The 15,176-nt window shown below is 30.8% G+C and overlaps 1 protein-coding gene across 8 annotated transcripts in view; it reads left to right on the top strand.

Annotated features, from left to right (window-relative positions):
• Positions 1–14,726, top strand: part of LOC142320218 (uncharacterized) — a 69,215-nt gene extending 54,489 nt beyond the window's left edge. For 7 of the 8 annotated variants that reach the window (XM_075357914.1, XM_075357952.1, XM_075357924.1 and 4 more), the window contains one exon: positions 1,333–2,134. In XM_075357914.1, coding sequence (XP_075214029.1) covers positions 1,333–1,782 — 450 coding nt within the window. In that variant the 3' untranslated portion in view covers positions 1,783–2,134. Of the gene's footprint in view, positions 1–1,332; positions 2,135–14,605 lie in introns of those variants that run through there. The other variant, XR_012755318.1, reaches the window with a different exon arrangement.
• The last annotated feature ends 450 nt before the right edge of the window (positions 14,727–15,176 follow it).

Genomic DNA, 15,176 nt, shown 5'->3' with positions numbered 1-15,176 from the left:
TATGCGTAATACTGATAGATTTTTCTTTTACTGACTAAAATATTATTCTGAATTACTGGCTTCAGAGCCGATATTCACATCATCGTCTTACTGAATCCTGTAATCCCAGCAAAATTTTCGTCATCCTTGTTCTTTGGGATAACATGAAATTTTGTCAAAAATAATGTTTCAAACCATTCACTATCATGATGATCAGTTAATTTAATGCACTATTCTCTGTCAATATCATTACTATCATTGCAAACTACTGTCAGACTAACTTCTGATTTCCTTACAAAATTGCCGTTGAATTGAATCCCTCATGGCAACAGCTTAAGGATTTCAGTCAGAATTATACTGCTTCAAGCTGTTATATAAGTTAGATTCTAATTTCTACATTCTTTCATCTAACATTTCTGAATAAAAATTATTGTAACTGGTTAAAATTAACATTCACTGGCTGTTTGACTAACTGGCAATAAATTTAAAAAGCTTTGTTTAAGATGATGCTTTGCCAAATATCAAATGCATATTCAAATTATGCTGGTCAAAATTTTTAATTCTGGCTAGATCAACACACTTGACTTTATAAAAAAACAAGAAATTTTGTTTTTATCAGTACTATTTGTACATTTATCAGTCGAGCTGAGAGATATATGCTTGAAGGTTCAAAATAAAATGTCAATAAAAAATGTGACATAAATAAGTAGACTGTACTGAACATGACTGATTGATTGAGAACTCAAAACTAAATGTATTACGTACAAGGCGATGCAAATAGATAAATAATCAGATTGCTGCAAAAAAACAAAACTATTTTTCATTATAACTTTCACTTCAGTTCTGTGCACAATTTTTTTAATTTATATTGCGCATTTAGTAGTATATAAATATGCTTATAATATTTCCTACTTTATTTTTTGGGTGTAATTGCTCAAACAAAAATTATTAGTCTGTTTTTCAATAATTTGCTTATTGATCCTGCATTATATCCTGATTTTATAATATTCACTGCAGTGGTGAAGTTTACAATGGAACACCATATGTGTATTACAACTTAAAAATGTAAATATTTTAAATTAATAATGTAAATTAAACATTTTTATATTTTGTCTCTCCTACACATCTGAACAATCTAGTCTAAATTTAATTTGAATATGTACTAAGTTCTGTGTTTTGCCAAATAATTAATTATCTACTAAGGCTTAGATTTAAATTAATATTCATGTTAATTAGTTATTAGTGCTATGCATAGGTAAGTGTTTTTCAAAGACTTTTTAAATTAGTAGTAATAAAAATTATAAACTATTTTATTAATAGAAAATATTAACTAATTTTTTTTTTTTTTTTTAGTTTTTTTCTGTAGCATCAAAAAAGTATAATGAGTTAAATTTACAAAAAAGGATAGAAGTTATTCAATATTTAGAAAATAACAGTGCAAGAAAAGCTGCCGAGTTTTTTAGAATTAGTAAGACTACTGTTAATAACATACGGAATAGGAAAACTGAACTTCTTCGGCGGTCTGAAATTGAGAATACAGAGTTAAGAAGAAAGGCTCGGAAAACTAACTATGAAGAAATAAATCGTGCCACGTTAATTTGGGTTCATAAAATGCTTGCATTAAAAGCTCATATTTCTGGAGTGATGATACAAGAAGCTGCTCTTGGATTTGCCAAAGATTTGGGCATAACAGGTTTCTGCGCTTCTTATGGTTGGTTGGCCAGCCTCACAAAACGAAATTTGATTTCTCAAAAAGTGATATGTGAAGAAGCAAACAAAGCCAATTTAACATCTAATATATGAGTTAGTTATGATGAGAATAACCCTAATTAAAATATTAAACAAAGCTAGTTTAGCACAATTACAAATTTAGAAACGATGGAAATGAAAGTTCAAGAAATGCGTGGTGATAGTTATAATGTTGAAACAAGATTAAATTGATCTGATGAAAGTAAAACGTAAAGTTGTTAAAAAAAAAGGTTATGAAATTTTCATCAGTTGATAACAAGCCATCATTTTGGTAAGCATTTGTGTTAGAATTATTTTTAGATTGCTATGTTTTATTGAAATATGTTAGCAATTGTTTTCTTAAATGTGCTCATGTAGCATTTGTAAATTATTTTTGTATAAATTATAATATTTGTTATATGCATAAGTTACTTCTTCCTTTCTTTTTCCTGTTTAGCCTCCGGCAACTACCGTTCAGATAATACTTCAGAGGATGAATGAGGATGATATGTATGAGTATAAATGAAGTGTAGTCTTGTACATTCTCAGTTCGACCATTTCTGAGATGTGTGGTTAATTGAAACCCAACCACCAAAGAACACCGGTATCCATGATCTAGTATTCAAATCCGTGTAAAAATAACTGGCTTTACTAGGACTTGAACGCTGGAACTCTCAACTTCCAAATCAGCTGATTTGGGAAGACACGTTAACCACTAGACCAACCCGGTGGGTCTATGCATAAGTTACTTAATAATAATTAAAAAGTTTATATATGTAAGAACTTTGTCCAAAAATATAATTTTTTCAGGAATATAAAAATCATAATTTTTTAATAGATTTATTTTAATTCTACAATAAATATCTGGTAGGGCGTAATGTTAGGATCGGACTTTTTAACTTTTCTCCAAAATAACTTTAACAAAGGCAGATCAAATCTCCATGAGGTGCGTCAGGTTGTATTCGGAACAAATAGGAGAAGTTTGTGTCCCACTATCACCATACTAGATCACATCTAGAGTTGTAACTGGAGACCTAGTCCTACCACAGCTGAGCCCTTGACAGTTAACCATAAAAGGTCTTAATCACAAAAGGTCCTCCTTGGAGTAGACGCAGTTCAGATCACTATGTAGTCAAAATTAAAATTAATTCATTTCCCAATGGAATCAACAAAACGAAACCCCTAAAACTAAAAGAAAAATAGACCTTACCTAAGTAATCAAGAGTCAAAATTACCAACTGAAAAAAAATACAGTTACAGATAAACTCTACATAGTCAACAACCTTAAACAGATCCCAGAAGAATTGGCTCCAATAAAACCCTGTAAAAAGCATCTATGGTGGAACAGTGAATGTGATGAAACAGTGGAGAAGAGACATCAAGCATGGCTATTACATCAATCCCAAAAATCAGAAACATCCTTCTCAAATCTAGTCAAACAAAGAAAAGAAACCACCTAAACCCTAAGGAAAATAAAAAGCCAATACCATAAGACACACTGAAATCGAAATCAATAGAAAAAAATTCAACAAAATTCAATCGAGAGACGACCACAGAACCTTCAAAAACAATTCCAAAAATACAAACCCCCAACCCTACTAATGAAGGATGAAAATCATAATCTGACCCTTAACAATAAAGTCAATGCAGAAATCGTAGCTAAATATTTCAACAAATTCCTAAATTAAGAAAAACTGATAGAACTCCAAAACTTTGACACCAACACCCCAGTAACAACACCGTTGGAAATCATCAACTCTCCCACAATAAAAGAAGTCTACCAAGAACTGGGTGAGATAAAGATTTACAAAGCAGCAGAAGAAGATCAGACCTTTGTAGAAATCTGGAAACATGCAGGAAGACCGGCAAAAATCGCCCTTCATTAACAGTTTCTAGATCAAAGAGGAACTACCAGAGTACTGGACAACAACCCTCATCAAACCTGCTACACAAAAAGTGGACAAAACAGACCCAACAACTACAGGGGAATCTCACTTCTAGATACAACAGATAGAATTCTTTAAAGAATCATCTTCAACAGGATTGGTTTACAACTTAAGAAAGAACTAGGAGAATACCAGGGAGGTTTCAGACCCTGGTGGAGCTGTCCAGGCCAGATCATGAGTCTCAAGCTAATAATGGATTACAACAAAAAAAGAAGCAGAGACATGGTGATAACGTTTGTAGACTTTAAGAAAGCCCACTGAGAATCCCTTCTAAAAATTTTAATATTCCTCAGACTACATCCTAAATTAATAAATATAAAACTTACCCCCACAAGCAGTAAATTAAAAATGAAATTCAGAGGCAAACTCTCAGAACCATTTGAGATCAAAACAGGACTGCCAAGGTGATAGACTCTCACTGCTATTATTCAGATGCACTCTGGAAATGGTAATAAGGAAGAAGTGGCTCAAAAAATACCCCCAAAAATAAAAATCAAAACAGACTGCTTTGGTTTCGTCGATGACTTGGCACTGCTAGCAAATTACATCGACAAAGCAAAAACACAGATATTATTAGAACTTCAAAACATTACAAATAAAATTGGCCTCTAAATATCATTCAAAAAGACAGAAATTATGCCCTAAAAACCAACGTAGTTAAAAGAAGTAAACATGAACTGTATTAAAGTCAAAATAGTAATCCAATTTAAACACCTCAGAGAAATAATAACAAACTAAATGAAAAAACTTCAATCCAAATAAGAAAAAACAAACTAGCTAGAGCAAAAAAATTAACCTGGTACACTTACCGTAAAAAATGTCTATCCATAGATGCAAAAATAAGACACTACAACACAGTTATAAAACCAGAAGCCACATATGCAGCAGAAACGCTTTTCCACTTAAACGAACAATCGAAGACCAACAGACTTCAGAATATCGAAAAAAGAGTTGGAAGAACCTGCATAAAAAAAGTACCAGAAAGACGGGCAGTGGTGGATCATGCCCAACAACATTGTGTACAAAGAGTTTGAACCCATCACTTGATACCATGCATAAGAGGAGACAGGATTCTTTTGACACATCATGAGGATGCAAGATTCAAGACTTCTGAAACAGCTTAAAAGAGGATCAGAAGGAAATTGTCCTTAGACCTGTAGACTACAGAAAAGATAAAATTAAACAAAAAAATCAAGGACAGAAACACTTGTTTCACACTCGCAAGATAGAAACTCACAACATGAACATTTTCAACAGCAGAAAGGACACATAGATTGGAATGTATGAAAAAGTACTGGGAGAACTGCAAGGTTTGAACAGTCCCTTTGATGAGATTTTGATAATTGATTGACTAGTCGTCCTGTGTGGTTATAAAAGATGAAGAAAAAAAAATAATACCTGGTAGGAATGAAATAATCTCTTTCATTACTGTTTGTCATTTAAATTTTATTTAAAATGATATAATTAATTAAACATAAAATTAAAAAAAAAATAGTAATAATAATTTAATAAAAAATAAATACAATAATGTAATCTTGTAACAAGATAGTGTAATAATGTTTTCATTTTTGAAAAACTAGTCATATTCACTGTGATCGTCATATTTACCAAAAGTAGAATCAGCTGTTCATCTCCTACCCATATATATTTCTATTTTGATCTAAATAGTTAATTACAAAAAAGATATTAATTCTTTCAGGATTACAGAATTCAAATACAGAATTAGTTTTTTAAAAGTGCTTTGCAGATTCTCTACTCTGAATAGAAAGGTTCCATGTATAAATAATATAATGTATTATGCTTTACCAATTCTTTTTCTGTATTTCATAAATGAGCCTCTTTCAGTAATATGTAACATTTATATTTTTTTAACATGCAGTGGAGTTTTTGGTATTTTCAAAAACTGTTTATTTTGTGTCTTTTACCTCAGAAATATTAATTCTACTAAGCACTAATCACAATCTTCTGGAATTCCAGTAGAAAGTTATTTTATGAATTTTATTAGAGCTTTTAAATTTTTTTTCAATTTGTTGATAATTTTTTAGATTAGAAATTTGTCATAAAAAAGAGCAGGTTATTTTCTTAATTGATTTAAAATATGAATCCATGTATAAAAAAATGTCAATTTTATTAACACAGTTTTAATGCCAAGCAGTAAAGATAAAAGTTTTTTCATTCATGTTAGTAACAGCATGTGGTGTCTGACATGGATTTGGACTAGTCTAGTTTAAATATTGCACAGAGTGTACTAAATGTTATGGTTCCAAGAGGAACATGTGGGTGTTGAGTGAAAAGTGTTCATGCATAGACTAGTGTCTTAACAACTCATGTTTTTTATTTTATTTTTTTTTTAAATAGAATTTATCAGGTAGAAGAATAAACTAACCATAGTAATCTGAAATAATCTTGATTTAAATTTTTGGAACAAACTAGATTTTTTGACATTAAATTATATTATTTATTTTTTTTAAATTTTATTAAAGGTTGTATATTGTTAATATTTAGGTAAAAGCTTTGTTTTATAATTTTTTGAATTATGTTATTTAACTCTGTAAAGATACCTTTTTTAATTAAAAATGTAAATGAAGCCATTGAAAAATTTTGTAATTTAGAACTTGTCAATGTTGAACTTTTCTTCTTATCTTGATATTTTGTGTACATCCTGATGTTTTTTGAATCGAGGGACATTGTTTACAACATTGTTTTTTTACCCGTGACGGAATTTTGATGGTATATGCGTTTGCGAATAAGAGGTTTTGTATATGGGTGTGTGTGTGTTATTGTTTTCCTCAAAAACTACCGAACCAATTTCGATGTGGTTTTTTGCATTACATAGATATCACTTCAAAGCAGGTTCTTAGACATGTTTTATACAGTTATAGGCCACCAGCGGGTGCTGCAGTTATGTGTTTCTTAAAACTGGTGGGCTGATTTTGATGTGATTTTGTGCATTATGTAGGTATCATCTCATTGCATTACTTAAGTATCACATCTGAGCACGTTCTTAGATTAGTTTTATGGACGCTGCAATTGATATGTTTCTTCAAAACGGCTTCATAGGTTTATTAGAATTTTCAATTTTATCACTTGTTAACTTTTACAGTTCTTCTATAATGCTAACAGTGAATCCCCCAACATTCCCAATTCCCTGAAGATTCTTTTTTTAAACCTTTCTTATAATAGATAGACAGTGAGTATGGGGTTTGTAATAAAGAATTTTATACAAAATTTCCTCGGTAGTGTTTAGTTGGCCAGTTGAAAGAATGAAACATGATGGATAGATTTATCATTTTGTATGTAGCTAATTCATTGAGAAGTTGTATTTGTGGATTAATTCACATTTAACGTCTTCAGCCCCATTGGAGTACAGATAATTTTATCTTCTGATGATAATCAGAATAATAAATTAAGCAAATAATCTTTTTTGTTTATAGCCTACAAATAATTCTTTGCTTCTTTTGAAATGAAATGCCTTTCTCTACACTGAGGTTTTCCTTTATTATTGAAGTTGTTAGGTCTTTGATATTTTTATAAGAATTGTTTTTTGTAATATAAAAATTTGTGTAAGTGATAATTAAACAAATGTTTTTTTGAATAAATAATAATGCTTATCAAGAAGACTGTGTGTTTTTTAAAATTTAGCATTACTTTCTTTTAATAAGAAGCTTTACAGTGATATTTGTACTATAAAAATGCTTTGGCTGTTTTACACTTTAAAAATTTGTTAACCATACCTGTGTTTTTTTTTATCGGGTACTGGTTGTAGAAGATATGCCAGATTTTTCATTACCATACAGTAAACTCCCCCCACTTATTACGATTTTCACAGGTCCAACGCAAATTAGCGTCTTAGGTGGAAAATTGTCTTAGCTAAGGCAATTTTAAGATAATGCTTTATTGGGTGCAGTAGTGTATTAATGTTTTAACATACAGCATTATATTAGCAAATATTAATGACAGTAATTATAATTACATGTAAGGATAAGTATATACACATAACACACCTTTTTTCTGAACATCGCACACTTAATTAGAAAAACACATCACTGAATAACTGTAACAAAGATCAGAATGTTCCATTACATATTTTAAAAGAGCCATCAATCTTGCTTTGCCTCACCGTTTTAAAATGTGAATTCAAAATTAAAGCTTCAAAAAAAATGTATTTTGTATATAGTATTGTTCAGTAAGTCAGACATACTGAAAACATAATGCCTAACCTAACTAACAGCTTCTAACACAGCAGCTGTTAATGTTCGAGGTGGCACAGGCTCATCATCTTCATCACCATCACTTTCTTCGTTGCTCATCACTTGTATCATTTCTTGCAATGTTATCTCCTCGCATATTAGTACGTCATTGTCAACTGGTGCATACTCCATAAACTCATATCAGCATCCTCTTCTACTGTGTTTTCAACATCAGCACTGTCAGTTACAAATTCTTATTCTTTTGGCCACTTTACTCCAGCTTTAATGAAACAGTTTTCTATAACTTTGGAGGTGACTGCATCCCAGTGATGAAATGCGTTGCATGAAAAACAATTACACTGGGAAAAGATAAACCTTAATCCATAGAATGTAAATAAAATTAGACCAGTCTCTTACAATACTCCTTTTACACTACTTTAATTACACCCTTGTCCATAGACTGTAGATGACCTGTTCCATTGGCAGTTAGAAAAACAATTTTTACATTTGATAGTTGGAGATCTGTTGAATGTGCTGTACAGTTAACAGTAAAAAGAAGAATTTTCCGGTTTTGTATTTGAAACATTGTATTCAGTTCTTCAGCCCACAAAGAAAAGCATTCACAACTCACCCAACCTCAACATTGGTTAGCATACCCACACAGGAATATTTAAACATTTTTAAAACACCCTTGTAATTTTCCTTTTCTATGACTAGTTGTCTGGGTTAGTACAAACTAAAACACAAGTCTTTCTTTACTGTTTGTCTCCACATTTGTGATTTTTTAAACCAAGGACTGATTTAGCATCACTTTAAAAAAGAGACCTAATTCATCTGCATTAAAAACATTTCGCGAGCTGTGTAGACCTTAAGCAAAGTATTATTTTTCCATGACGCAGAAACTTTGTTCAGAGATCTGAGGATATTCAATTCTGTGTCACGATTTGAATTTGTCTATCAAACCACTAGATGCAGTGAAATCAGCAATTTGGAGTTCTTTTGCTATTTACAGTGTTTTTTCTTTAACAGTGTCCCATTCATTGGCAGATATAAGCTATGGATTTGTTGAAACCATTTCAATAATACTTTTTCTAACTGCTTGTATCTACAAGTTCTTAATTCTCTTTCTTTTTGTTCTACCTTCCTAAATCTCTTTTTGTTTTTTTTTTTTTAATTGTTCTTGATGTGAAATCAGGAATGTTAAGATATCTAATAGTTTGAGTTTTTACTTAAAAAATTATTATTATTTAAAACTTTTTATTTATCATTATGATAATGCTTTTCTATTAATGCTGCTCATGTTACCCTACACCAATTTTATGACTGATGCTAAAAAAATACATTTACGAAAGAAAACCAATTCAAATAGTTCATACTCAGCAGAACAACAAGAGGATCACACATTACGTCAGCTCAAATTCACATATCGTGAATCATTATCCGACTGTTTAGGGAGAAATACGGCAAAATTCTGGTGAGACACAATATAAATTGCTAAATAGCCTTACATAACAGTTAAATTTAATTTATCAGATACAAAACAGAAAACATATTAGGAACTGAGTATATTAAGTAGAAATATATACATGTGTTCTGTCTTATTGGTCTAGGAAATTGGTAAAATGTCACATTTTAAGCAGAGAATCATTTTATCACTGAGCATATTAAGTCGAGTTTACTGTATTTTCTATGACTGATAAATTTGTGATTATAAAAAAATGAGAAATACAAGGCATATTCATAAAGTAAGAGTTGTTTGGTCATTAAAAAAATTAACTCGTGAGTAAAGGTTTTTCATTTACTATATATCTACTTCACTTTTCCACACAATCACCATTCAGTTCTAAGTACTTTTCGTAATGCTGCACCAGTTTCTTTAACCCCTCTGCATAAAGGTTCGTCGTCTGGGAATTGAACCAGTGGACAACAGCAGTCTTGAGTACCTCATCGTTTTCAAATCGTTGTCCACCAAGCCACATTTTCAAATGCAAGAAGAGGAAGTAGTCACTAGGTGGAAGGTTGGAACTGTATGGAGGGAGGGTGGTCAAAAAGTTTTCAATGAAAATCTTGAATCTTCTTGGTTACGGCAGCGGTGTGAGGATGCTATCATGAAAGAGGATTACATCAGATGACAGTTTCCTGCCTCATCGATTTTGGATCACACATCTCAGTTTGGTGAGCATTTTGCAGTACACATTAGTTGTAATTGTTGATTAACATCCATGAAATCAACAAAAATGATCACTTCTCGTTCCAAAAAACGGTAGCCAACAATTTTCAACTCTAGTATGGAGATTGTTTAAACTTTTTCAGTTTTGAGGAACTTAAATAGCACCACTGTTGTTTCGATTATATGTTGGTGTAGGTATCTATGGCTCGTTGCTCGTAACAATGTGGGAAAATAAATCATCTCCATCTTGTCAATAGCAGTCCAAAAATGCTTGTCCACTGCATATTCTTTGCTCTTTGTGTTGGTCAGTGAGTATTTTCAGTAACCGCCTTGCACACGATTTGTGATATCTGAGCTTTACTGTGTCAATCGTCTAGATAGAGGTGCATTCAACACGCAGAAATTCATCAGCCAAAGCACTAATCGTCAATTGCCGATTACATCATAGTTTTTGATTGACTTCTGCAACAATTTCATTAATCTGAATGCTGGTCCTGCCACGCCACTCTTTGTCATACACATTTGTGCGGCTATTTTTAAAGTCTCGACACCATTGTCTAATCTTTCCTTCACTCATTACTGTAGATCCATACATCTGTACATACTGATCCATACATATTGTAGATCCATACAGGCACAACTCCTGATGAATTTCAGTAGCTGAAGATTCTTTTGCACACAAAAATCAAATCACAGTGTGCACTTTACAATTGGTGGGAGAAGCAATTGTCACAGACATTGTGATCTGCATTCACCGGCAGGCGAACAATTACTGAATCAAAACAACTGTAGTGGCTTCATAAATAGCTGATAGATGGCCCTGCATGCATGAAACTGTGTTCAGACCCACTAATATTTAAATATAAGCTGACAGACCTTACTTTATAAATATGCCTCATAAATCATTAGAAATCTGTATTTATACTTTGGATAATAGCCTGTCTGGCCTCTATTGTTGTTTATTGTTTTATTTTGTTAAGAATTTTGGTGGAACATGGAACTAAGCATTTGAATTTTTTTATAAACATTTTAGCAGGAAAAATGCATATGGATTTTGAGAAAGAAGTATTCCTAGTAATGAATATTTTTCTTTTAAGTTATTCCCATACAGATAATTCAAAAAACATTTTAGTTATGGATACTACATCTACCTGTCTTTGCAGTCTTGAAAATCTTTTCAAATTCTCTGAGCCTTTTTTCATTAAATAAATGATTTTAAATAGTATTAGTAAAAAAATACTTTTCAAAAAGGATTTTTATTTGTGGAGTGTATATTTTAGATGCCTAGATTCCTAACTTAAAATTCTTTTGATTCCTACAGTATTTCTTAGATAAGACTCTAAATCATTCAATATTGTTCAGCTAGGTCATTATTTTTGTTATCAGAATGAAGCTACATATTTATCACTGTGTGAATAATCAGTAGAGATTGCTTCAATAGAAATATTAATAGTCACTGATTACTTACAAATCAGAGTTTATTTCAATTATATAATAGCTCATGAATTTCACTTGATATATACCCTGTTCATTGTCTGTTACAAATTTCAAAACAAACAATAAAAAGCATCAACTACATAGAAATAACAGTATTCATCATCTGAACTGAACATCATCAAATACTAGCAGTTGTATTTGTAAAAAACAACTCAACAAAGAAAAATACTTGTAGAAATAAAGCTAAAGCCTCAGAGATTGATTTGAAGTAATGTTGATTAAAATAGAGCAGCTGTTGCTGCAGTTTAAAAAAACATTTGTGAAAGACCGTTAAGGGATAGCAAATATGATTTTTTCCTTTGAGATTTTTTTTAAATGATCCTGTGTGTGTGCCTCCACTCCCTATTGATTTACCCAGTTTGAGGCATAGGATTGAAGCAGTTGTTGCCTCCATTATTCCAGACACGCTGTTAAAGTACAGGACAAATCTTCTGTTGGTTAGATGTGTGCCACATAACAAAAGGTGGTTGCATTGAACACTAGTAGGGAAAACTGTAAGAGTTGCTCTTTCATTTTACTTGTGTTTCATTACTGTAAATTACAGTTAGAAATATTAAATGGCTTTAAACTCTGATATTCTTTTCTGTGCCCTTAATATCAATGCCTAAAAGAAAGATAATTTTCTCTCCAATGGCAGTTAAAATAATTTGGGGTTATATGAATATTCCTTTTTTTAAATTAAATAAAAACCTTGGATTGTATCTAGTGACTTTTAGGTCAGTTATGACAATGATATTTAAAGGTTAGTATAACGCTCACGATCAACCTGTTCTCATTGCCAACTACTTTCCCTGCCCTTTCATAGTCTGTAATGAAAATGTTATCAAGTTTTCCTAAAAACATTGAAGATAAAAAACTTTCTTTTTGAAATAGAATGGATTATTAATAAAACAGCTTTAATTATTTTTAACACTACGTAAGATTTGGCTTATTTGTTTATTAATACTTGTAAATAAATGCTGATGCCCAATCGTTATACTTTTTTTGATGAAAAATGAATTTTTTTGTATATAATAAAGGACAAGCTTTCTAGGATTTGAACCCAGAATCTTCTGGATGAAAGGCCGGGACCTCTTCATTCTGCCATAGAGATTGGCAGTTGTATACTGCTTAGCTAGTATCTCTATAATGAGAGAATCTGTTGGTATTTCCTGCCCCACCCCAAAAACTAAACCATATTCTGTATATGGGATTAGAATATTCCATTTTTTTTTTTTTTATTTAAAAATTTTAATTTGCTGCCATTTTTTCTTAATAAAAACTGTGCTACTTAATCTATTACATAATTTATTATTATGAAATTATAGACTATTATCAACATAGATATCGCAAAATGTTAGCAAGTACATCTGTTTCATTTGATTTTAATTATTGTTGAAGCCCAATTCAATTATTCTATCATTTCTTGATAAATACTAATATTTAATTTTTTTTGTTGGAAATATTGTTAAATGTAATTTTGTTATTACAACTGTTAGTTCCTAGACCTACAGACTTCTTTCTGAACATATTATGTTTTGTCAATAAGTAAAATACTTAACATTTGACTGGAACATTGTAATTAGCAATGCCCATTAATGATGTATAGCATTTCTCTATCTGTTATTTATTTTCTGTTTAATAATTAACATAACTCTAGTATGTATGATGTATTAAATGTAGATGAACTATTTTTTTTTTTTTTACTCTGTGTAAGGTTGCATAAATAGACATGGTTTTATACTGATGAGCTTTCCAGAAAACATTTTTATTTAATTATGCTGTGGATTTTCTCTTCAGTATTTAGGTAAACAATTGAGTATCTAGAGAATTTGAAACTTATTTGCCTCCCTTAATGTTTCCGGATTTTTCTTGTTAAAATTGGTTTGTGATTGAAATATTATTTCCTGAATTAATATTGTTTTACACAGACTTCAAAAAAATGTTTCTATCTGCTGTATTTTGCCTTTGAAGTATTCTAATTTTGCATTATAAATTATTTGCCTTTATTTTGTGGGGTACTCTAAAGCAAGGTTTTTAAGATATCTAATAAACTGAATTTATAGACTACTGTTCAGCACTTTAGATAGCTTATTTTGTGAACTTTAGGAGTTATCCAGCCTAATCTTCTAGTATCATTTGTTGAAGAATTGTTTAACTGTCCCATGCTAATTGTATTTAATCTTTTTATATTTCTACTGTTGATACAGTATTGTTTGTGATTGTTTTATTATAGTTTGAAATTTGAGTCTGGCAGAAATTCTAAAAGTTACTCCTTAATACATTTAGTTAGAATATGTATAATATGGTAAGAATAACTATTAAAAATGTCACCTAGGTTGTTAAGTTTTATTTGAAAAATATTTTTTTTTTTTTTTTTTTTTTTTTTTTATACTTCAATTTGGTTTCCAGCAACAGATACGTCTCTTAATATTTATTTGTAGTTTATATTTGTTTCTTTCCTAAATTTTTTTTTGTACAGGTCTTTCGTATTCAGTGCAAAAAATAGAATTGCTATAAAACAATGTATGTGTAATATCAACCAAAGTTTTTTATTTTTATTTTGAAGCTTAAAATATTACATGATATTCAAAAAACAATATCATTCATATGGCCTTCATGGCTTTGCTTGACATAGCCAACTATATCAACAAAATGTTGCACGACTCTTTCACATCAATCAGCTTGAATTCCTCTAATAGTGTGTCGAATATTTGCTTTCAAGGCATCAGTCGTTAAAGTGATTTGTTGCTGTAGACTTGTGACATAATACCAAAGAAAAAGGTTTAGGGGAGTCAAATCACACAATATTGGTGGCCAATTGATTTTACCATTTTGTGAAATTATCAAATCGTCAAACTTTTGAAAAAGTAACTGAATTGTTTCAGCAGCTGTGTGATATGTGGCACCATCCTGTTGAAACCATATCTCATTCAAATCAAAATTTCCAAATTTGCTAACAAAAAATCATGAATCATAGCTCAATATGTTCATCATTTACTATAATATAATTACAGTAAAACGAAATTCTATAATCTCTTTGGTAATTTAAAAAAAAAATGGTCCAATGATGCCACCAGCCTGTAATGCATGTTGAACAATGATTTTTTTTTCAGATGTAATGGTTACTGTTGAATCATTTATAGACTGGAATCATCCCAGATATGGAAATGAAAATTTATGTCTACTTCAAGCTGCTGTGGAGTCATCAGCAAACTGTCTATGGAAATATTGGTCCTGTGGCTTTAATTCGTGTTAGTTTAATCTTGTATGGATGTAGACCAAAATCTTGATATAAAATTCACCTTGTTGTTGAAGAAAATCTCAATTCGTGTAAACAATATGAATTGATAAATTTTGATTTTCACGAATTCTTGCACTTACAGCAGCAATATCCTCTTGCTGCCTTGCATTCATTTTGTGAATTGGTGTTTCAATATCAAGAAGAGAAAATTCTCTTCAAATTTTTTAACCATATGATATTGTGTGCTTTTCTTTGTCCGATTATACTCACCATAAATATTACAAAGAGCTCGATGATCCGTAGGTGTAACAAACACCATATTTTGATATTAAATTTTTACAATTTGTGAACATTGTTGAGGCATGTAGCATTCCATGATGACTTGTCATAAACTACTGAAAACAAATGATGCTTAAAATATCATCATCACCACCACAAACTCA

This window comes from Lycorma delicatula, chromosome 1, assembly GCF_047948215.1.
Source record: "Lycorma delicatula isolate Av1 chromosome 1, ASM4794821v1, whole genome shotgun sequence".
Taxonomy (NCBI): Eukaryota; Metazoa; Arthropoda; class Insecta; order Hemiptera; family Fulgoridae; genus Lycorma; species Lycorma delicatula.
The sequence above is the reverse complement of the archived record's forward strand: the minus strand, read 5'-3'. Positions and strand labels throughout refer to the sequence as shown.